This window comes from Motacilla alba, chromosome 5 (genome assembly GCF_015832195.1).
Source record: "Motacilla alba alba isolate MOTALB_02 chromosome 5, Motacilla_alba_V1.0_pri, whole genome shotgun sequence".
NCBI lineage: Eukaryota > Metazoa > Chordata > Aves > Passeriformes > Motacillidae > Motacilla > Motacilla alba.
In genome coordinates, this window is record NC_052020.1 from 2,063,988 (window position 1) to 2,089,714 (window position 25,727).

A 25,727-nucleotide genomic window follows, 5' to 3' on the forward strand; every position below is an offset into this window, starting at 1 on the left:
TCTGTTTACAACTTGCATATGGCAAGAGGAGCACCTCACCTCACAGACTTCCAGCATGCTGTGGAGGTCAAAATGAGGGCAGTGTGTTTTCATGAAATCTTATTCCTCCAGTTTCCATCAGAACATATGGGGCTTCTTTTCGCAGCGCCCAACCCTTCAACAGCGATCCAGTGCAAGCAATACTGACCTTTCCAGAGCTGAGCCTGCCTGGGGGTCATCCAGAGTCTTGCCTACGTGTCTGTCTTCTCCTGACATCAGCTTGGCTCTTGGTATTCTGCTTCCCAAATCAGCTACAGGAGGTAGGAGGGATGGGGCTCCCCATGTTAGTGGTACAAGCACCAGAAATGCAAAAAATGCCTCTTACCCCCAGGTGCCCCAGGGCTTGCTAAAAGTTATGTCACGTTGCTTTGACTTCTCACAAAGAAGGTATTTTCAACATTGGTCCATTCATCACTCAATTTACAACATTCAAATAAACCAGAGGAGGACTCTTAACATTTGAGAATTCATTTAGAAATACATGACTTTCATCTATTTTATCTATGGAATCCTGAAATGCTGTAGAATTTGTCATTTTTTTACACAGACACCCTCTGAAGAAGTTCACTGCTGTGATTTTATTGAGCTCTCCACCAGCTTAGGACAATGCATAAAAAGCTAACTTAGCTGGACAATCTACAAGATATTGCTTTGAAAATCATTATCATTCCTCTGCATTTTTAAATTATGACACTACCTTATTCCAAGGACTTCTAATAGCCAGAATTCATAAAACATGGGAATGTTTTTTACAAGTAAATTTATATATTTTTGTTACAGATTTTTATTTTAATTATAGATTTTAAATCACAGAAAACACCCTTTGAAGTTATGGACATAATAAATTAAGTTTACAGCATTAGAAAAAAAAAAAAAAAACAATGAAACAACAAAAATAAAACACAAAAGGAGGAGAAGAGCTTTAATAGAAAACTCATATCGCTGACTAGAGATGAAGTAACTGAAATGCCAAAGAAAGGACATAGTAACACTAGGAGCCAGTTGATCTGTACCTCACACAAGTTAAAAGGGGATCCCTTCTAAAGAGTTTTAAACTCACCTGATAAAATATCACACAGAAATTATGTACAAGGCAAACAACTGAAAAGATGGAAAAACTGTAAGGCAGAGAAAAGGCAGAATTATGATCTTCACCATGATTTTATTGCTGCTTACTTGCTATAGGGGCACCCAGAGCCCTACAGCCAGTGAGGGCACACAGACTGCAGAACCCAGCATTAAATCCTCATGGAGCTTCATCCTTTGTCCTCCCACAGAAACACTGACAAACTCCTTTACACTCATTAAAAATCCCTCTCTGTTCATGCTCTTGGGACCTTATTCTGCAAATATGGTGCATAGAGAATTTGATGTTATTTGCATAATTCTAAAAAATTAATGATGAAGATGCTGAAAAAATGGAAAGCAAGCAATCCAAAGAAACACAGACAAGCCACAGATAAGTTCTTCTATCACTCTGTTGAAACCTTGAATTGGAAAATCACCTCTTCCCCTTTTGTGGGCAATTATGCTCCCCAGGAAGCCCAGTTTCACTCCAGGCCCCCCATCCCCTGGCTCTGATAAAGGAAGCAGTGCAGTGGGACATGCTTTGGATGCCCCTCCTGTGGAAGCCCTCAGGACCACAAGGGGCCGGGGCCAACACCCTGCCTGGCTGGGGGTGCTGACAGACAGACACCCTCGGTGCACCCCATTCTGGCCTGAGACACCGCTCAGCAACTCCACAGTCACTTGGGAACACCATGCACAAGGAGGGAAAAGAAAGGCTCAGCTGATCATTGCTTACCCACACAGGACTCCCCGGAAGGAGAATAGCTTCCATTGTCATGGAAACCGCTTCTGCACTCACAGTGGTACCACCCTGGGAGGTTAACACAGCGTGAATGGGTGTGACACTCAATGATCCCCTCTGCACACTCATCAATATCTGCCTCAGAGAAAAACACAAGCCAGCCGGGAAATTAATTTCCTTTGACACCAATACTGTAGGTTTGTTTTTTAAAAAAATCTTATTGGTTTGGAGTTTTTTTAAAAAGATTTCCTTTAATAGATGGATCAAGGTTTATTACAGTTCTAAACAACAGACATTTAAAGCATGACTCACAGAACAGCAATAAAAATAACAATAATACATCATGTAATCTGTTACAGACAAGACATTCGTTTACACCATGATTTGCTGAAAATGCGAAGCAGACATGCAGATTTTTTTGTTCCTTGTTCAGTTTTTTGTGTTGGGGACTTTTGTTTTCTTTTTTAACTCAGAAATTACATTTTTCTGTGCATTTAAAGCGCTGCAGAACAGGCTGTCCACTGAAAAGGCAGTTTCAGCAATATCCTGCTTTATAAACTGCATGTGCCAGGACACCTTGGAAAGAAAAAGCATTTTCTTCAGGATTTGTGTTTCCAGCACTCAGCTGCAATATTGGCAGCTATCTGGAGTGGAAGGTGTTCAGAACACTTCACAAACACTGGTTAATCTCTTTTGTTTATGGGACCAAAATAAATACCCAGTACAAGTGTAACAGCGTGTGACAAACAGAAAAAGCAGTCCACGTTTCAGCTGCAATAAAATGTTTAGCTGGAAAAGAGTGAGCCAAATGACAGCAAGTCTGTAGCAATGGAAAGATACAGCATGATGAACGCCCTGCTGAATTTAAATAAATGTGCTGTTTTTAAAAAGGGGTTTCTCACATTTCTGTAACACATTTAATAGAGACTTCGTAATTGCCAGTAACCTTGGCTAATCATGGCTGGCACCTGGCTGCTTCTCCCCTTTGAGCATTTTTCAGCACATTTTGTACGGTTGTAATTAAAATTAGCAAATTAATTATATGCTAACCTTGTGGTAATTTAAGACGCCATTATATTTTCATTCTTCTATTCAGCTCAAGCTTTTTTTTTTTTTTCAATTTTTGGACAGTTTTCAGCTGGGTAACATCAATTAAAAGGAGATTCCAATTATTCCCAAATAATTCCCATTCACCCACTGAGGTTTTTTTTTTTTTTTTGGCACACTTAAAATGTGCATAAAATTATGCATAAAAAAAAAAAACTTGGTGAAAATAGGTTTGGAAGTGACATTTAGCTCCACAAGTATCAAAGGACAAATGTCTCATGATCCTGGTGCAAGACTGAATTAAGGTGATTAACTAACCACAGAATGCAGCTTTTATCTCAATTTCCAAAACACATACACCAATATGGTTTCATGGACTGCACTGGAGTCATGTTGATGTACATGAAAATCGATTTGAATGAAGTATCCTTCAACATAATCCCATTTTCTTACATCTTACATGCAATACCATAGAGCAGTTCGACTTTTCCTCATTTCAGTAACAATATTTGTTGTTGAAATATGGCTGAAAAATCTAAAAAATGCCGTTTTCCAAGATTCGTGTTCGCCCTCATTCAAGCATGAACCATGTTATCTACGTAACATAAACAGGAGCATAAACAGTATTTATTTCTAGCTTTATTCAGCTCCCATCTAACAAAAAGTCAAATTTTAAATGCTTTAAGATATGTCACTGCTGTCACCTTTTCTGTACTTTGTACTTTGTGGGAGCTAATTTTAGTGTTAAAACACTGCACGAATGTAGCTGTCCATCAACGGTGAGTGCTGCTTGCAAACTCAGACACTTTCAATTCATTACAGCAAATGGAATTTATAACCATGATCTTTTCACATGTCATGTCTGATGAAACAGGTTTAATCCTATTTGGAAAGTGAATGACATTGCTACTGCAGGTCAATTGCAAATGAATCCCTCTTCTTACTTTCCTTTCTTTCCCAGTGTTGGATTGGAGAATGTTTCTGTTTAAAGACTGGTTTCTTGTGTCAGTCCTGTACTGCACTTCAATCTGTTCAATTTTACATTTTTAATTTACAAAATTAATAGAGAGTTCCTAAAGTCCATTTCTGAGCTTAAGCCCTTTCAAAAGTATATGATTTAGGCTCATGGCAAAGGACACTAACTGACAAGCAGCCTACTTTTCAGAAAGCCTGTCTGCCAGGGTACCAAAACTTTACTAAGCAGCACCTTACTCAATGGAAGAAGAGCCATTAGGTTATGCCTCTACATTACATCAAAAAGTAAAATAATACACAGAACTCCTTCAAGACTGGATGACTTTACTGTGGCAGTACCATACTTGTTACAGATTTTGTTCCCTGATGTGTAGAGAGACACTAACCAATTTCTTCAACCAGCAGAGCTAGGAAAAAAATACTTGCTTTCAGTTTTTCAGGTTTTTCCTTTACTTCCTTGATCTTCTTAAACCAGTGAAGCTATGCCAGCATTGTCCTACACACGCTGGGGGCAGTGGGCAAAGGACAAGAGAAACTATGTGGGCTTTTTAGGAAAATCTGCCATGACAGACACAACTGGTGTGGAAGCAACCAGTAAAAAACTTTTCAAGCTCTACTTCCCACCACTACCTCTCCTCTTAAGGTTAAGCTCAGCACTCCTCCTTGCTCCCCAGCCCAGCCTTCTCCTGCATGCAGGTGCTGGATACAGGCTGGGAGGATGGTGCAGGAAGGAGAATGGGAATCAATTCTCCCTCTGCTTCTGCAGCAGGTTAGGATTCCTTTGGGAGCATATCAGCAGCAGCACCATGTGATGTGATGTGCATGAAGAGCCGTATCAACAAGGAAAACCCTTAACAGCACCTCTGCTTATCTAACACATTACTGTTATTTGAAAAGGGTGCACATAAACGCTAAAAGGGCTGGAAATACCAGGATGAGCTCTGCAAGCTTCTCCTATCATCCTGTGCATTGTTTGTAGCATGTGTATAAACACAGGTCTGTTGGAATAGGAAAATATTGTGGATGTTTTAGAAATTGAGATTTATGATGCTCAGAATACCAAGAGTAAAAAGCAAATAACAGCTTCATAAAATGGTGTGTCATACACCATGACATTATTTAGTTCAGTTAATAGACCATTTCCAGCTGGACACCCTATGTCCTCAAAACACTTTTTTTGAGCATTTCTTCTGCACAGAGAAATATTGATACATATAAGAGCCAGTTCAGGGAATAAGAATCAATTCACTTCTCTTCATCATTGCTTTTCCATCTTTAGATTCTAGCACCGTATTTGCATATTTGCCTCAGGATAAAAGTCTTTCTATCCAAGTTTGGGGTTTTGCTATAGAATTTGAGTGGGACATACACACTATTTTTGTGTGTTTTGTGTATGCAGATGCTTACCAGAATGTGCTATATGTACTTTCTTCTTAAAGGTATGTTAAGCTGAAATTAAAGTGTACAGTTCTGACCTGTGAGTGAAAACAGTGTGGAAATTCTAATCTTTTTCAAAGGAGCACATGAAAACCTGATCAGAAATTCTGTCACTTCACACAGGCCAGAAGAAATAATTGGTGAGCATCTTTTGGCTGTGTTGCCATGCTGCAGGTGTTGCTTGTCCTCGGTGCTCCTGGCAGCAGTTTTTTATGGGCCTTCTGCATGTCTGCATTAGTATCTAGATAGTCTAAAACAGAGAACTTGTGAGAAATTGACAATTTAATGTTTCCTTGAGAAGTGGATATTTTCATAATCTTAATTTTCCTCTGCAGTCTCTGGCTAAATATCTGCACTACCTTTCCATTAAGGGTAGTATTTTTCATTTCTTGCTCTAAGACATTCTGCTCTTACCACCACGACACTGTTTTTGTAGTTTTTTCCTTTCAAGCCTTGTTATAACATCCATGTAAAAGGAGATCACATACCAACTATCCTGTTGCCTGCTTTTACCCCCACTCAGTCATTTGACTGCCATTAGTAGACAACTGTTAATGGATCTGGAAACACTCCACTATAGTGGCTTTGCAAATGCCCATAAATGGCACATTTTTGCATTGGAGAATAAAGGCACCAGTTGGTTTCATACAAGCTCTTGCAAGATATTAATCATGTCCTTTAAGGACAGGTCTGTAATTTTTACTTTTAGCAGCTTCTTGTATTATTCATATAGGTATTTATGCAGACAAGATAAATAGGATAATTTATCCCAAAATAAAACACAATGGCTTCAGAACCCTGTGAAAACGTAAAATTAAAATAACTCAATCTTTTCTAATGCCCCACCACATTCAAGTCACTGTGCGATAATACTAAAAGGAAAACTGTTCAGTGTCATGTAACAGCTAGCAATCTACAGTTTCAATGAGACAGGAGAGCTTCATTGTAAAAGTGTCTATTCATCAAACCATTACTGTATTCTTTTTCAAGCAAAAAATATACATTTCTTGTCTTTACTTTTCACTGACTAGGAGACCTATAAGCAGGAAAAGCATGTACTAACACGAAAGGATCACACAGGTCTCAAGCTTCCTGAATTAAAATTGTACCTTGAAAGCTGACTCCATTGCTTCCAGAGCATTTCAGCTTTGTTTCCCACATCATTTTTCTTCAACATAAAAACACCAGAAAAATGCACCCAGACAACTGAGGCATTAGCTATATTTAAAATACAGCCTCTTCTCATCTCCTACTCCAGCCTAAGCCTCACTTCCACAAGACAGAGATAGCAAGAAAGGGATGGCACTGACAGCACTATGCAAACAGTGTCCCTGCTGCAAAGGATTCATTCCACTATTCCAAATAAGCCCAGAAAGCAAAGACAACTACTTTGGATGAGAACAGATGAAAAAATCTCTTGCTCTTTAAACATCTCCAACAAACCCTCCCATCTGCCTACCACTTCAGTTTTACATAAGCTTATATAAAGATTGAATTATTATTAACCCTTATATTTTTATATCATTAAATCTCTATATTAGCTTTGACAGTTCACTCCAAGAGGGGCTGGCCTGTATTTTTAAACACATGCAATACAAAGCAGAAATACAGTGCCAGCAGCCACCCTTAAAGTCTGCTAGATTTTCCCAGTCGAAGTAGGAGGGGCTAAAGCACTGTCACCTTGTCACAGGTTTGCAACCTAGTGTGCCTGGAATACCAAGGATACAGCTGGTACTGCAATGTAGCTGCTAAACAAATGGTAACTTAGAGAACACAGATAACTCTGGAATTAAGTTACATTTGAATAATGACTGGTAGCTGTTGCTCAGCCTCATGGGGCCACTTCATTCTTAACACAACAGAGATACTAAAAACCAAAAAGGACAGGAAAGACATCTGTCTGAGAACTGTCTGCTGGCATTTTTAATCATCAATTTTTAGTTTCACAGCTTTAAGTATCTCAGGTGATAAAGACTGTCCCCACCTCTGCCTGAAGCCAGCAGCAAGCTCTGGAGTAACTGCTGAGGAAATTTTTCCTTGACATTTAGCCTCCTTTTTAATTATGCTCATTTTAGGAGATTCTGGGCAAACAATTAACACCAAATAACATATTCCTCGCTCTTCAGTAGTCATGGCTGTTTTCACAGACTGATTTTAATTGCTTTATATTTATTTGCCTTCACAGTTCCTTCTTAGGCAGGAACAGTTTTTCCTGTATAAATGGTACAGGCTTTGGTGCATTCTCCTATTTTGAGGATATAGTGGTAAACCATAAAATCTTTAATTTATTAAGATAATGAATGAAACTCACATTCATGAATAATCAAACCCACACAAACAGTTTAATAGTACTATATGGCTTTCAGGGATGAAATGTGTGGTCACCATCCTTTAAATTAAAGAACAGCTGTAATATGCTTTATTGTGTCATTTTGGACTGGTATAAAGATTTTTAATCATTTCAAACTCACGTGCAAATTCAGAATGATGAGGTCACCAAGAATAAATGGAATTAAACCAATATCAGAATAATAACACAGACTAGTTGTACCAGCATTTTTTAAGATTAATTCTTTTAATATATAACATCTAATTTATTGAAATTCATTTTAGTACTTTATATACTTACACAGTCCAAGATTATGTCTTTATGATTTTAGTGCATCTCTCATACCCTCATATTCATTGATTTCCATGCTAAATATGCAGCACACTTGGAGTATGACACTGAAAGATCCTGGCTCATTCAAATAAATCTCACTTCACAAGACCAGAGTTGAAAGAATTTTTTCTTCTCATATCTAAAGCTTACTGGGTGATGCAGGACACAAGAACTGGAATGAGACCATTCAGTAGAAAGCCTGGCAGGGTAAAGAACTGTTCCATATCTAGTATTCCATTTGAGTTTTCATTGCAAACAGGATTTTAATTATCGCTCCACAAGCCAGAATAAGACTGTCTTCACAATTAGTGGGTTATGTTTCAACCTGAAGCAGAGACTTTCTGTCAAAATTGAGGCTGATGGTCAATATGTCTCTCAAACTACATCATCCTGAAAACAGCAGGGCTACTAGCCCAGTATTTAATGTGTTCCAGCTCTTGGAACCATAGTGCCAATCAGGCATAACATAGCTGGTTTGAAGATAGGCATGAGAAACACACAGGTCAAAATAACCTGTTTGCCAACTCCAGCCATTACTGAACTAATGACTCTGAACTTCAGGACAGAAGTTCAGCTCATTGCCTACTAACACCTTGTACCTGCTGGCAGTATCCCACAGTTCTCCAGGAACATTCTTTTTTTACTCCTTTTGACATTATGCTATTCCTAAACATACAGGAGCACTTTTTCAGGACTCCAAATTTAGTGTTTTTCCACCTATTTAGGAACAGTGTGTGGTCTTCATGCTACAGTTACCCATGTAAATCAATCTGGTGGCATTCCTGCAGAGAAACTGAACCACAGACCACCAGTAAATCAAAGACCACCATTATTTAATTTCTATAATATATATTAATATATATTTATTGGTAGAGAGATATAATGTGCAATTAACAGGTGAGATAAATAAGGCAGAGAGATATACAAATACCTTTCCATAGTTTTCCAAAGCCAAACTGTGAGAAACTTCTCAATTTTGTAATTCCAGTCCACTGTCCTGCCATTTAGGTCACAATTTTCTATTCCCTATAAAAATATTCTCAAGAAACCAGGTAGAGGCAAGGCCAACCTTTGCTACCTTCATGATTCATGAACGCGAGCTTTATTTTTTAAGAATGTTCAGTATCTTCATCCATGATTGCTAATTCAATTCAATTGTGATACTGGAGTTGTATCTGCATATATTATATATAAGCAACTATTCAGAGTATTATATATGCGTACTAGAATAAAATGAAAACTAAGATCAATAGGAGAGGTCTCTTGGGTCAATGAACTTCAAACAAAACACACAGCAGGTATTCTCCTACACAGCCAGGATTATACAATTTTTTTTAAAGAAAGTTCAAACCCATTCCTAAAGCAAACTACTTTCATACACACAGCTGCTTTAAGCCTACTGAAAGCACAACTGATGTACATTCAGATTGACTGAATTTACAATGACTGGTAAAACCATACTAAAAACTTACTGCCGATTGCACAATTACATTTCAGAAAATCTGCATGGCAAAATACATTAAGTATCTCATAAAAAGACTAATATATCAATGAGATTATTCTCAGTACTTTCGGCAAGCGATTTTGGCATCCTGCAATTAAAGAGTTGTACATTCTTTGCCAAGATCACAAAATTTAAGAATAATCACCTAAAGGGGACAGATGTTAAGACAAAATAGCTGATGGGTGCCAACCAGCTGGAACACAGCTTGGCACAAAAGGAATTGGGGGTCCTGGTGGACACAAAGGTGAACATGAACCAGAAAGATGACTCTGCTGTGAAGAAGGTGGATGGTGCCTTCAGCTGCATTAAATAAAGTACTACCAGCAGGGTGAGTGAAGTGCTGGACCCAGTTCTGACCTCCCTAGCACAAAAGAGAGATGGAACAGCAGTGGAGACCAACCTTGGGACACGAGGGTGAGTGAGGGCTGGGGCATCTCTCACAGGAGGAAAGGCTGAGAGCCTGCTTAGGCTGGAGAAGAGAAGGCTTAGAGGGGATCCTACAGACACATATAAATACCCAGAGGGAGGGTGCCAAGAGGATGGAGCCAGGCTCTCCTGAGCAGTGCCCAGTGACAGGACCAGGGCCCACAGGCACAAAGTGAAGCACAGCAGGGCCCGTGTGAACATCAGGAAACACTCCTGCAGTGTGAGGCTGCCCAGGGAAGCTGTGGAGTCTCCGTCCTTGGAGATACTCAAAAGCCATCTGGACGTGGTCCTGAGCAACTGGCTCCAGGTGGCCATTACTGAGCAGTGGGGTTGGACAAGGTGACTCCCAGATCCCTTCCAACCTCAACCATTCCATCAGTCCCTGATTCTGCCTCAGAAGGAATGCTCACTTGAATGAAAACTGATGAACTACACAGGCTGCAGGCTGCAGATTGTTTCATCAGAGCTACAAAAGATGAATGAAACCTCTTATGAAAGAGGACACTGACAAACAGCATCCCCCACCCAACTTGCCAGCTGTCTGCGATCCAGTGCACTGCACAAAAGGAATCATTCAGGTGACACTGGCTCTATGTATAAAAGCTTCATGGATGAGCCTCAGCATTATTACCCAGTGCCATTAGATGTCATGCATGATCTCTAGGTACAATGCATAAGCAATGTATCACTCCATCTAGAACTTGAAATGCTAAGTTTCAACATCAGTGATAGAAATAGCCTATTATATTATCTAGAACATCCCATGACAGAGAATCGATGTTCCTTTCCATAAATTCTTTGGTGATTTGCCTCAACCAATTTTAGAACAACTCCCATGATGAGCCCTCCCCCACTTCATTGAGAAGATTATATTGCAGCCCAATAGTGCACAATGTTAGGAAGTTCTTTTGATTAGTTTGAGCCCTATAAATGAGTATAAAACAGCACTTGTAAAAAAAATTATATGCTAACAGGAGGCAGCAGCTGATGAGAAAATAATAAAGAGCACATTTTCTTCACTGTGACTGGGGTGGCTAAATGTCAGTCATTCTCCTTAAAATTCCCATGTATACCATTGTGCCAAAGGGCACACGAAGCAAATCCAAATTACAGGTTTAGTTTATAGTAGTGTGCACACCCTGCAGCACCCCTGAGAATTTAATAATAATGAGAAATATTCTCAATTAGTTTTTTAAAATCTTGAACTGATTAACAGCTTCAGAAAAGCATTTTCATTCATACAGTAATAAATTCTCCCAAGGAAGCAAATCCCCAAACAATCAGTGTAAAATGAGCTCTTGAAATCATAAGCAGAATAATGTAAAGCTCTCTGCATCCTTAATTAGGGACAGAAAATGGTTCAGGAAAGGCTGATCAATAAAGTGCAAAAGATAAAAATGCATACTTTTGGAGAATGTGTGAACACAGTTTCATAAAAAGATGAAATCAGTGGTGGGTCTTCCACACAGCACACTGAATTGCAACTGCTCTCATCAAAGGAAGATCCCCAGCCACCTTGGAATATATATATTTATTTCTGATAGTAAGAAGGGTGCACAAAAAGACCCTATAATGATACCAAATAAGCAGCCCTTCCAGACTTCTGTTAAGAGAAATCAAGACTCTTGCAGCACTTTGCCTATCTCCTTGTGTTCATCATGCAAGTGAAAGACATTCTCTATTTTGGTCTGCTTGAACTTTCTCCAGCACCAGCACCTTCCATCTGTTACCCACCGCCCCCTGCAGCAGTGCAGTTCAATTTGCCCACGTTCCCAGCCCTGTCACACCGTGTGCATAGACACAAAAAGAGCTTTGGTGCCGCCAGTTCCACGCGCAACCCAGGAAGTTTGAGAAACAAGGAAAAAGTGTGCTTTCCCAGTTCAACCTGGGCAGTGCCACATTGCACTTCACTACATAATCAGAGTCAACATGTTGCAAAATAATCTACAAAAGTTTACTAAACCAACACAACATATCCATGGACACCTTCAGAATGAAGGTGAGAACTCATCCCAGATGCTCAACAGTCCTGTGCATCCTCAGGATGTCAGTGAGCTGACACAGACTTTAAAATGCCAACTGCTTAATGTATTCTCTTTTCTTCAGCACCTCAGATCAGAATTTGAAACTTATTTGTTCTATGTAATAAATTTTAAAATTGTGAACATTTATATGTACTTTCAATCAAGCTAGAAAGATTTCCCCCGAGAAGATTCAAAATTCCAAAAGTCTTAGAACCCTTCTTAAACTGAACTTCCTATTGCACATTCACTTCTAACCCTAATTAAGGAGACTAAAGTATATCAGTGTCTGTAAAAGCACAATGTTGCATCCAATGTTTCTTCCAGGTGAAAAACACAGTCATTACTGCTACCCTTCTTTTTAAACAGTGTAATGAATATTTCCAAATAAATAAAAATTGCCTTTTTCCTTAGTATAAAATGTGCTTTTTGAAAGCATATGCTTTCTCTTTCAATGTTAATTACAGATTGAATTTTTAACTTCACTAAACCATTAGTTGTGACTTTGATCAGACCCCAGTTCCCCCAGCCTGGTTGCTGCTTCAGACATCAATAATTCTAATTAAACCAATTCTGAGATATGACTACATCATTTCTCTAAGCAATTAAAAATGTGCAACTGAAGCAGAAAATCTTAAAAGGAAAACCAGTGGATTAATATAATAATAATAGTAGTAGTAATAATGATAATAATAATAATCATAATAATAATGTTATTGTTATTATACATTGCACTTCTATGTTGTCCTTCATTCTTGGATGTCAAAATACTTCTTAATAGCATAATACTTTATTAGGAAAAGAAAAATATAAAAAGCCTCTGTTTATTTGCCTATCTGAAAGGGGTTTAATTATTCATGATGAAGATACAGTCACTGCTTGCTGCCTGAATAAGACCTCCACACACTAAAACCACACATTTATCCAAATTGATTTTGTGCCCGTCATTTCATTAAATTAACAAAGTTTTACCATACCTAAGTTGAATTCAATTGTTTTCATTAGCATTTCTAAAGGAAGGGGCTCATAGCCGTTGGTTTTACAATTTGAAGACTACAACATAATTTACTCTCTTAAAATGCACTAACCTATAGAAGAAGTGTCCTCAAAAAATGTATCTGCAAAAGCTGGAATGTAAGATTTTACTGGACTAGGAGGATCACCTTGAACTTTGCAGGATCTCAAACAGCTATGTGGTCTCAACATTAGTGCTTGCAGGCTTGGGGTGGCTGGAAAGACTTGGTGAATCTGGCTAGAAGAGTAAATTTGGGATTAGAAGCAAGAGCTACTTGGGGTCTAACACTGGTGCTACTACTGTCACTGTGTTTGATCTTCAAAACTTTCTCTGCATTTCTATTTATCTGCAAGCAAATATTTTTGATACTATAAAAACCTTTAGTAGCTCTTTGTGTACACCTCAAACAGTATGTAGATGAAAGAATGAATATACAAAAAATATACAATATTTCACAAAGAGATTTCATATATGGATATAAGTATATGCACAGTCTGTATTTCAGAGCTTCATTATCAGTGAAATGAGGTTGATCTGCAGCACAGGGAATACCAAAACATAAAAAAATCCCAGCTGTCCTATGCATATTTATGCATTTAGGAGCAAGACTAATTTTGAGGGAGGAAAAAAAGTCAGTGTAAACAGAGCACTTATCCTGTTCCTTTAGATTTCTTTCCTTAATTGCTCAGGATAGCATCTTTCTTCAGAGATTGTGGTCTCCATCTTGCACATTAGATCCAGATCAGAGACTGGGTGAGGTGAGCTACTCCAGACAGTGTAACAACTGTGACTCATGTCATGAACAACAGCAGTGGTGGCTTAGCCACGAACATCAGAGGACGTGAGCAAGAAAAGGGTTGTAGGGGAAACTGGTCCACAGTAGAAAATATAACCTCAGCTAACAAATAGCAACAGACAATGGAAATTACTCTTAGGGCCACATGAAATCACCTAGTATGTCTCAGCCTGTAAGATTTAAATCACTTGAGAGTCAGTAAAAAAGATGCTTACTGCCTGACAGTGACTTAGGACAATGGTGGCTCTAAAACAGATGAGCACTAAGTACCAGTAAAGCATGCGGCATGCAACTGGCAAGGAACCTGAGACCACCAAAGCAGAATATAAAATATCTGGCTTTCCAAAACAAGCGTTTCACAGATTGTGAAACACAGCAGAGAAAAGGCAAAATGAGAAATGTGCATTTATTTGATACTTGACACGTGCCAACTTAGCAATCCTATAGACTGTCACCCAAATTTATGAAATACAGTAAAAGAAGATGCCTTTACTTATCCTTCAGTTATCGACCATATTACCCCAAAATTCACCAGTCTTTTCGATGCATATCTTATTTTCTGTAATAGCTAGTCAAAATATCAAGTTTGTATTTTTCTTTAAGATGGGGTCATTTACTATACCCCTATGGATACTTTCTTAGTAAAACTACATTATTTTCCAGTAACTGAAAATTTGGTCTCTCACAGATTTTCAGTTTTAGGAATAATTTTAGTTCAAAGCACATCATCCATGAAGAGCTGGGTTGCTTTCAGGCTATAATTCAACTAACACCTCCTTCAGATGCTTCCTTAGGAGAAGCATCACGCATTAGAAACACCCATTTCTCTCCACTCACTGTAACAAGAGGTTTAGCTGACTCAAGGCAGACAGCCATGATGTCTCTCATTAGAACAAGGTAAGAACAACTCTATTTCAGCAGGCAAAGCATGAATCTACATGAGAAAGACTCAGTGAACTGTGGCGAAGGGGTCTGCAAATGTAAATTAGGTGTCAGAATCTCAGACTAATTCAGACTGGCTGGGGTGTCAGAGATCTCTGGACCAAGCTGCTGTATCCAGCAGGGCCCATAGTGAGGGCAAAGCAGAGCTGCTCAGCTCAGAGCTAGAGGAGTGGAAAACCACCCTGCTCCAGTTCAGATGTGTCCCCTGGAGATATCACGCCCTCCTTGGCTGATGCACTTCTGCAGGAGCAGCAGTACCAAGTGCACAGAGCACACCAGCTGTGAGGAACAGCTCCAGACACCCATGGGAGGCCACTTCTCAGAAAGCTGAACATAAATTTGAAGGGCTCATCTGCAGGGCATGGAGACAAGTAAGCTACTGGGGCTGTTTTGGCCTCTTTAATGGTCCAGTGGGAAACTTTGGACAGAGGAAAGCATTTAAAAGCTATGAAAATAGGGTTTCTAACAGTGCTTTAAGGGAGATCTATTTTACAGTAAGCCTGCTTTTTATTTTTCTTTTATCTGTTTTTATATCTTCCTGCTTTCTTCCTTCCTTTTTATTTTCTGATATAGAATAAACAGCTCCTGTGACAATATAAAGAAAAGTTAGCACAAGGAAGAGTATTCCATACACAAAGTAACACAAACTCTGCCATTTTACAGACCATGCTTTGAGCTTTGTCCTAGGCTGGCTCTTTTTTTGGTTGCTTTGACTATTCCAGAAAAGTACTCCTACCCTTTCAAAGTCAAACAACTCACACATGCTCTGCTGGCAAAACCTTCATCAAGTTTCTTGCCTTCTTGCACCTCCCAGTGATCATTCACCATCTCCTTCGAATTTTTTTTTTCCACAAACACCTATGTAACAGAGCTTTTGGCCTAAGCACACATGGAGCATTCCTCCATTTCCAAGAGGGGACTAGAATCTTCTGAACTACTTTAAGAGTTTTCATATTTTATAATCTTTTCCATCAAAGTTTAAATTTTTACCTTCATTTATATTGCTTTTAGTCAAAGGCATCTCTTTTAGCCCTGTTAGAATACCAAAAATATTAAATGAGAACTGGGTTTCCTAGGAAGAATTGAATATTTATGTCTTCATTTTTCAAGTTCACTGTGATGCTTGAAAAAAATTTAAAAAATAAAATGGCTTCCTCTATTAAAGGCCATCAAAATAATACACAGTGTACAAAGAAATCCCTTTTCCAATCTCTGCCAGCCCTGGAGCAATGTCAGCAGCTATTTCGTGACACACAGTTACAAAGGCAAGGACAAAGAGAAGCGTCCTTACCACAAACATTAGACTTACTTTAGGGATCAGAATTTTTCAGAGAGAAGTTTTCCAAAAACCTAACACTGGCTGTGTCAATACCAGAGACCATCTTGTGGTGAAAACCAGTTCAGCTTCTGATTTCAAATTGCTGTGCATTCACCTTGACATAAAAATTGCAAGGGTACCATTTTCCCTAATGCAATTCCTATCCTGATGTGGAGATATTTGAGGTCCATGGACTGCAGTTTCAGGAAGGACATGCAATCCCCTAGAGCGCTACCTTCCAAACATCTCATGTCAGAAAAAATAAATACAAAAAAAAAGTCAGGATAGAAAACTTAATTCTGAATTAAAATTCCTTTTTTTTTTTTTTTTTTTTTTTTTTTTACTACATCAAAGCATGTCCTGTTTGTTGCAAAGGTGCAGTTTGGCACTTGGATCAAAGCATCTCCTGGCTCTGTTGTATTGAAGCTGAAGTGTCAAACTGTTCCACTGCAACACTAATAAGAAATGCTTTGATGTACTTAAATATATATGTGTGTGTGTCTGTGTGTAAAGCACCTTAATAATTACTTAGTAACCCGTAATATTTTAAGAATAGCTTACCCAACTATAATTTCTCATGATGAGATGTCACTGAAGCTACCCCAACCATTACATGACTGTTACTGACCTCTTCTCAGGCAAGATGGAAACAAACTCTAAAGTAACCTTTTGAAATGCAGACATTCCCTGTGGAGAGGTATTTGGAGTGTCCATCAGAGAATGCTGTGCAGGGGAACAATGACAGGGCTAAAGAATATCACTCAGGTGCCTTCTGATTAAATTAGAGTTGAGGGACATGCTCATCCTGAGCCAAACATCAAGAAGAGAAGAAATGGTGCATTGAGAAGAGCTGGCCTGGAGCCTGTGATGACTTGCCCATCAGAACAAGTCCACAGAATGACCTCCTACCCCTGGTAAATTGTGTCTCCACAGGTTAATATCAAATCATACCTGATCTCATTCCAAAACAAGTAATTCCAAAAGATGACTAAAAAACAAGGATCCCCAATTCCCTCCCTGGATAGCAGAGACCTGGCTCTACTCCCCAGCACCAAGAGAGCTCCTGCATCTGTAAGGGAAGAGAGCACATCCCTCCCAGAGCACCAACTTCTTCCCAGCCCCTCCCAGCTCTGGGGGGAAATTAGCCTTCCCATCAGGACTCTAGAACAGAGCACATGTTCAGCTGCACCGGGATGTGTAGAAAGGAAAATCAAAACACTCAACTGAACATGTGCCAGCCTTAGATCTCTGGGGAGAGCAATTTCCAAATTGTGTATGTTGTACTGGGCTTGGGTGGCCAGGATTTGGTAGTCAGGGAGCTACAGGGATGGCTTCTGTAAGAAGCTGCCAGAAGCTTCCTGCATGTCCAGCAGAGCAATCCCTGGAGACTCCAAAATGGATGTGGCTGGATCCTGCTCTGATTTTATTAGCAATAAATTCAATTAGTTTCTCTAATTCAAGCTTGTTGTTCCTCTGCTGGTATTTGGTAAGTGATCTCTCCCTGTCTTTATCTCAACTCATGAGCCCTTCATTACATTTTCTCTTCGCTGTCCAGCTGTGGAGGGGAGCAAGAAAGAGGCTTTGACTCTGAGGAGCTCCGTGGGTCAGAGCAGGTGCTGGTGACACCACAGCTGTGGGTTCAACCCCTGTATGAACCATTCACTTAAGAGCTGGACCTGATAGACCTTGTGGGTCCCTTCCAACTCAGAACGTTCTGTGACCTGGTGGGTGCCTGGCATCCTGACAGTGTCAACCTAGTACAGACAAATCTCTTTGCAATTTCACATTTTTCTCTGTAAAAAAGATTAGAAAGTCAATTTCAGGCTTCAGATTAACAGTATTGAAAATTTTATTAAAAATAAATCCAGTATCATAATATTGATATTGATAATACTATTGATAATAATTCTCCTAATTTTTTTAGTTCTACTTCATAGTTCCAACACATGACTAGAAGTGAGGGAGAGCAGAGTACATTCTTGTTTTAGCTCTACAGAGCTAAAGCTGCTGAGAAACAAAGATCAAGTTGACGGTTTTTCCTTCTAACTTGAAACAGTTTTTTGCCCTTTTCCAATAAAACTGAATAGACTTTCACATCAAATTAATCAGTTGGATTGCTCAGATACACATTACTGTTCTCATTATTCACTACCTTCTTATTTGTCTGCACTACCCTTTTTAGCAAAAGACAATATAATTTTTTGTCTGATTTTAGACATCCCCTTTGGTTCTACAGTTCATAAAATTCTGCTTCTTGAACAGCATAATGCTATTACTTTATCTTTTTCTCTATTTCTGCATAGCTTAGCTCTAAAGCTTGTGGTCTCCATTGATTTATAATTGCTTACCATTTACTATATTGATAGTTAGAGACAATTTACTGATATACATTAGCACGAGGACAGAAAAGCAGTTGTCTATTTCAATAACTTATTGCAAATATGTCTGAGGAATGTCAGAAAATAACTGATCTATATTCTGAAGCACTGGTTGTAAAATGCCACTTCTGCTTCCATTAAAAGGATTGATAAATCATATAGCTCATCATTATCTTTTGAAAATTTTTTATGATGACTTTAAACTTTCATGTTTTTTATATTACTTCTTAACACAGTATGAAGTCTTTGTGCAGACATAAAGGATTTTAATTAATTTTTGTTTCTTAAGATAATTTGGGCTGTTGCCACTTGTTACAGTTTCTCCAACTTCTACTAAAATTTCATGGTTCAACACTAATATATGTGCTAGTACCACTGTTAAGCCATGAAAAGCCAACATGACAAGAAAGAAATATATACCAACAGCAGTACTGAAGATGAAATTTTAATATTCACATTCCTGAAGAACTTCTAGAAGTATTTTCAGATTCACAGGACAAAATACTTCAAAACATACCAAAACTTATCTTTTGACACATAAACATTTTCTCTAAAAGTAAATTCCAACTTCTTAGCCTCATCAAGAATTTGTCATTCACCCAACATGTTATAGGTACTTGCCATAATATACGTTCCACAGACACAGAAAAATGAGCCTGGAGTGATGAGGGAAGCACCTCCAGTTGCTTAAGTTAGTGGCCTAGTCAGGACTAAAATCTATGTTCCATGGATTTATTTCCTGACAGTAGACATTAAATTACACCATGGCAGCAACACTTCGTAAATATGACAGTTTGGATCAAGCTTAATAATTAATATATGACTTGCAACTCTATTAAGCAGCCTGAACAAAATTTGTTATCCAGAAAAGACTGAGCAATTTCATAGATAGAAAAGAGAGTACCTTTCATTCCTGCTATTTGGTACTAAATTAAATGCCTTGTCTTTTCTAAATATAAGTAGCTTCCTATTTGCATTATAATTATACTGTGAAACTTTCTGTGGATAATGAAGTAAGTTTAGGGAGCAGCATTTGGGCCCTTTAATCTCTTGGGAAGCAAAAAAAAGATGGAAGGAAGGTGGCCAGAAAGAAAAAAGAGAAAATGAGAACAAATGGTGAGGTTACAAAAAAACTGTGTGAAATGATGATAACAGCTCAGACCAGCCCCAAAGAGCTGATAAAGATATATTTCCATGTATTAGTATTTCTAATAAATAATAAAATTTCAGCTCTGAAATAAACCTACTCATAAAGCTTTCTTTGAAAACTGTTCCATGTCTCACTACTTCAGCTCCAACAGCGACAAGCTATTCCATCCACACAGAAAGGATAACTAGGAACACACTCTTTTTCCAGTCCACTGGATTTTGTCAACTTTTTAAAAATGAGAAAAAAGCAAAAAAGGAAAGCATTCTGGTGCTTGAGTTGTGCAGTGGCTGTGCCACTGATCTGCTGGAAATGATGGACCTATTATTTGAATTTATATCCTGCAAAGACTATTTGGGGATGGGGATGGGGATGGGTAGAGGAGCATCACTCTCAATCCTTGGGCAGGATGTGAGAGACAGGGAGGCTCCTCCAGCAGCAATAACTGTTTAATCCAGGGAGGTGTAGCCATCCCTGGATTAAACAGTTACTGCTGCTGGAGGCCAGGAGAGACACACCACCACCCTCCTAGGAATCTGTGTCCATGTTTATCATCCTGGGCTAACCAGTCTTTACTGGTTTCTGCAGAGTAGAACACCAATACCAGCAGACCTTAGAAGGGACCCCCCCTCAAACCCTGCTCTAGAAGGAGGGGGGATGTGCCACACCTCAAGCACAGGGAGCCATCCTAAATCAAAAATTTGAGATTAAAAATATTAGTAGCCACTCTGTAAGCTGCATACAATCACAAACAGAAATTACCAAAAGCAGCAGCTACAGCTGTGTCAAGGTTATGTTTCCAAGAGCCCAACTCCAGGGCAGGATTCTTGGAGCACTCCAGTTAGTTGGGTCTCAAAAAAGCTTATTTCAGAGTTTTAGTTACAATGGCTTTAGCATGAAGTGCAGGGCTGGCTATCCCTGATAAGGTAGATAAAGTGGATACATACAGAAGCAGAACTTATGGCCTCTAGGACATTCTACACATGAAAACAGGAGCATTCACAGACATACAATTACAGAATTTAATGAGGGGATACACAGTAGGACACCTACATTCTTCACAGCCCCATTACAAGTGACTAAACTGCCTTGGAGAACCATGCTTTTCCAACGGTGTCATCTCACTATACTCACCAATAAAACCAGAGTAACAACACCCTTGAAGTTCATGGAAGCTTACTGATTAAAAAAAAAAAAAGAGAACTGGGGAAGGTAATTTCTTTAAACATTTGTCTTGGAGCTCATCTCATATTTTTATCAAAGACACGAAAAAGGAGGCACAGCTTTGGTTGGTTAGACTGGTACAACTTTGGAAAGCACTGCCAATGCCAGAAAATACTGGAATTTCATTCTGAAAGAAAAAGTCTTGCCTAATAGAAACTCAATAAAAAGTAATGATATAATGCACTTTGTGATTCTGCTCAAGAGCCTAGCAATAATAAGTATTTCTACTAAAAGTAGGGAAATTATCAGTGAGAAATTACTGGGGAGGATGAAGACCATGTTAATCAATCAGAGAACGACAGAATAAGGAAGATTAGCTTTGTTGAAAAAGGCAAAAGCTATCTGGAATTTATCAACAGAAGTATTTGTAACAACAACATAAAGCTATTAATGCCACAAAACAAGCCACAGTGATGCTTATCTCAATACAATTCTTTTTCAACTCTGCTCAAGAATTAAAATTAAAAAAAAAGAAAAGGCAAGAAGTGAAGAGAGGCACTAGCACATACAACAATGTTTTATGAAATGTAGTGTTCCTCACTTAAAATTCAAAGCTAAGTGGAGATATTTTTCCTTTATGTAAACTCATTAGGACAAGTAATAAAATGCTTGGGTTTTTTTTTTTTTCTTTTAAGAGGAAGAATGACAAGTGGCAGACCACCAATACAAGTGAGTACTAACTGTCAGGAGTAAGTCTTGAACAGAAATCAGTGGAGGACTCCTAGCCATAAAAAAGCAATGTCTAAAATATCATTTTAAACTGAGGAGCAAGATAGCAACTTCTTGTTTTTAAAGAAATAGCTATTTTTAGGACAGGTATGACAAATCCATAAAGAGGACTATGTGACACAGTGTCCCATGGTAAGTGGGAACTAAATTAAATCATCTGAAAGCTCCTTATGCAGCTATAAAATGCTAGAGACTTTGTTAATATGCAATAAAATTCTAAAGGAGACAACACTGTTTATTCTTCATGATATGAGATACCACATGGCAAACTGAGCCATTTTCCCTTTCCTGTCTAAACAAAACTCACCTGATTTCCATTGTAATTTTATTCTCTGTTATCAAATCCTAGCCATCAGGTACCAAGAACCCTTGCTTCTTGCCAAACCAGCCAAACAGCACTCTGAACACAAAACATGGGCTTCCTTCAGACAACAGGACTGAGGAAAGGAAAAGTAATGATTATTCAACACATATTTTTCAAAAATACTTGTTGCAAGTGCAACCTCTGCAATGTTGCTGGGAACCAGCCAGATCTAGCTGGATATAAACCTCACCCCCTCCAAGGAACTACCTTCTCCTTCACATAAGACCCAATAGATCCTAAGAGCTAATTTAGAAACATTAAAATTTCTTGTTCAAATGTGCAATTAAGAAGAGAAATGAAGATTGAGATTAGCAGTGGCAGAAGATCTCTAAACTTTATATTACACAATTAACATTTTAAACAGAGTGGGTCAAAATAACTAGGCTTTTTAGTTGTTTGCAACATTGGAAAGTGAAACAACCATGCTTCAGGTCAAATAATGCTTCCTTTATTTTTTAGCATTATTTTAATGTTCTCAAGGCTTTGTAAAAGCTGTCTCACATTGAAAATGGGAAACATTTGCAGAGGTTTCCAATGCTGCTCCCAAGCTTGCAAACAGATACAAAATCACACCAGACTCTTACATCTGGAATAGCCATACAGGAAATCTTGGTGTGCTGTCAATTACTCTCTCTATGTGTGCAGGGAGATTTATTCTCCTGGAAACAGCTCATTTAATCAGCGGTACCTCTGACTACTGAAATTAATGAAAGTTCAGGGCTCAGGGTTACAAATGATCATCTCACAATGCTCATTAAGAGGACTGCTGAGCAGCAGTGTTATACAGAAATATTCTGATTTATTTAGCAGAAAGTGGGTAAATAATGCAGGCCAATTTTCAAGAAATTAGTAGAGATGAAATAGAGTTGAGTCATTACGCTCAAGGCTGTTGTTCTACCTTGAACAGTTTTGCTGGCCCAGCTCCTCTTCCCTGGCCATCCATGCCAGGAGAACTAAGCAGCAGAGCAAGACCTGGAGCAGGTCATAGCCTGAGTGTGATGCCATACCAGAATAAAGTCAAAGCCATCACCACATTGGAAGGAACAGACAAAAGCACTGTGTATTCTCTCCCGATGTTCACAGTCCTGAGGGTCTTACCTACTGTATTATGTCCACCAAAGAGCAGGTAACAAGCTTAATGGCAATGTGGATCAACACAAGATCCAGAGGAGAGGACAGCAAAATAGGTGAAATAGGTGAAATAGATGAGAGGTCTAGAAAAGATGGATTCAAGGCAATAAATGAAGGGGGGGGGGGGGGATATTATACAGGTGAATATAAACTGAAGATACAAAAACAGCTCTTAATTCTGAAGAGAACTGAAGCAGTATGCTAAATTACAGCAAAATAGATTTAAGATATTAAGTCTCAAGTTCATATTCTGTCACTGACTTCAGCAAACTCAAGGAGTGAGAAAATTCTAATTTCCTTACACATCTCTCATTACTTTAGTGCTCTGGTAAATGCAGCTAACTGGGGAAGAAGAAGAAGCAATAGAAATTTCCTGAATTAAGATCTAGGCATTGAAGAAAGGAGGAGCCAAATGCCCTAGATACTGTGTTTAAAATTCTTTCTGGCCCACTGGGAGATACATTTATATATCCAAGTATGAATTTAAGCACAGTTTGATACTTGCAAAAACCTTCCTAATTTTCTTCCTGGAAATAACTCAGAAGCCTACCACAGCCAGCTTGGCAGGATTCTTTTCTATTTCAGCTTTTTACCTTGGTTTTCCCAAGGTGTCTCACAGATCACAAAGAGTCTGGAATTCTGCTGAAGAACCATCCCAATAAAGAGTTTTACCTCAGAGAACTGGAGCTCGCCAGCTCCCTAGAATCAGGATCTCAAAAATTTCCTGAGCAGAGGATGACAATTTGTTCAGCCAGGTTCACAGATGAAGTATTAATTGTGTCAAGGAGAAACATCAATAGAAGAAGGAAAAAAATTAAGTCACAGATTCCAAGAAAATGTACTCAACTCCAATTTATTACTGCCAACTAACTCAACAAAGCTACACTATGGTAAAACCAGTCTAAGGGAAAGAATTTGATTTTATTCTGATCAAAGGCAGCAATATGTTTGATCCCATTTTAAGGCAGTTCTCTACATTTTTTATTTTGTAAGTAGCAATTTTAAGGGTGTTAAATGCCAAATGCCACAAACCATACATACATAGAATGGAATATATAAATGACATCACAAGATATTGAAGGCTATCTCCATGACATTTTCACTGAAGAAACTCACAGCTCTGTTACTGCCTAGGAAGCTGTCTGTTTACTCCTAGGTAACATCTGATTCATAATTAAAATAACATAAGCATATTCCATTTACATTTTTAATCAATTTCCAAAAACACTTTGGACATTAGCAAGCAAGATGATATTGTGGTGGAAAGAAACACAAGTTCTTGTACATGAGTAGTAATGAGTGAGAAGAATCAGAAAAGAGAGTGAACTTTAACAACAAACCTGGCCAACACAGAGGCAGTGTGGAAAAAGGTAAAGAAGAAATCCATCCCCCATACCACCACCTATATTTCTCAACTGCTAGAAGGCCACTTGGATTTTGGAGTACAGCAATCCTGTAAAGGCGGTGTTAAGCATGACTTTATGCCCATTCTCATCACCACTCCTATGAGGAACATTTGAGAGTTGAAGTTGTTCAGCCTAGACAGGAAAAGCCTCCTGGAGGATCTTATTGTGGCTTTTCAATAATTGCAGGGGGCCTACAAGAAAGATGGGGATAAGCCTGTTGTGATATGACAAGGAGTAATAGTTATAAACTAAAAAAGATTTAGATTAGGTAAAGGGATAAAGATTTTTATGCTAAGGATGGCAAAACACTAGAAGAGGTTTCGCAGTGAGGTGGTGGGTGTCCCATCCCTGGAAACATGCAAGATCAGATGGGACAGGGCCCTGAGCAACCTGACCTAGTTGAAGATGTCCCTGCTCATTGCAGGGGGTTTGGACTACATGAGCTTTAAAAACCTCTTCCAGCCCAAACCATTCTACGGTTTCTAGGCACCAAAGCCATACTATGCCTGTCCAGCAATCTTAGGCTGGCTGAAAAGCATGCCTTTTTTGAGAGGAGGTTTAGGAAACACTTCTTGCTGCTTCTCTACTATTATTTGTCTCTAAGCATTGTCAGGAGGAAAATTCAAAATTCTTCCCCCTCCCTCCCATCTCAGAGAGGCCCCAGATGTCTCTTGGCTCAGAATGCCACGGCCTCTCCACAGGGGAATGGTGGGGAGCACCAGTCCTGTTGTGGTTCTTGCTTGGCTGAAACAGAGCCTCAGCTCTGCTCATGGGAGGGGAAGAGGAGGAGTGCTCCCACCTCCCCAGAACAGCTCCAAGAGCAGCTGATCCACAGAGTGGCTCTCTGCAGAGCAAAGAAGCCAAACCTTCTGAGGTATCACCTTCCAGCAGGGCTGGCCTTACAAGAGACAGAGAGAAAATTCTGTGTAAGACAAGCCTGAAGCATAAGCAGCTACTGGGGCTGCTCCTATAAAAGAAGAAACACTGTTATGATCGAACCATCAAAACTTCTGGTTACAACTTGGCAGTGGTCTGTATATAAGCAGGTGATACCTTAAAAACCAGTATTTTTCTTCTTTTATTGTGGAGGTAAAAAAAAGTGGAAGTACGTATTTTGGACTTTTGTATTAGTGAAAGAAAAAAGGGCTCTCAGGCAGAAATGGACCTGAAAACCAGAGGGCTTTAATAGAAGTGTCAGTCACAGTCTGTAATTGCTTCCATTCCAAATTATGACACAGGTGCTGACGGACTGAGATTTTTTAAGCAACATATGCAGCAATACCAGGTGGCTAATCTGCAGATTACTAGGACCAAGAAAATTAATTCAGGAACTCGGGACATTGCCATCATTTATGC

At 38.9% G+C, this 25,727-nt stretch overlaps 1 protein-coding gene across 3 annotated transcripts in view; it reads right to left on the reverse strand.

Annotated features, from left to right (window-relative positions):
* Positions 1-25,727, reverse strand: part of NELL1 (neural EGFL like 1) — a 286,471-nt gene that overhangs the window by 19,271 nt on the left and 241,473 nt on the right. Inside the window, exon 16 of one of the 3 annotated variants that reach the window (XM_038139924.1) lies at positions 1,844-1,984. The exons of 1 other annotated variant lie outside the window; for it this stretch is intronic. In XM_038139924.1, coding sequence (XP_037995852.1) covers positions 1,844-1,984 — 141 coding nt within the window. The remainder of the gene's footprint in view (positions 1-1,843; positions 1,985-25,727) is intronic. One more of the 3 variants, XM_038139922.1, reaches the window with a different exon arrangement.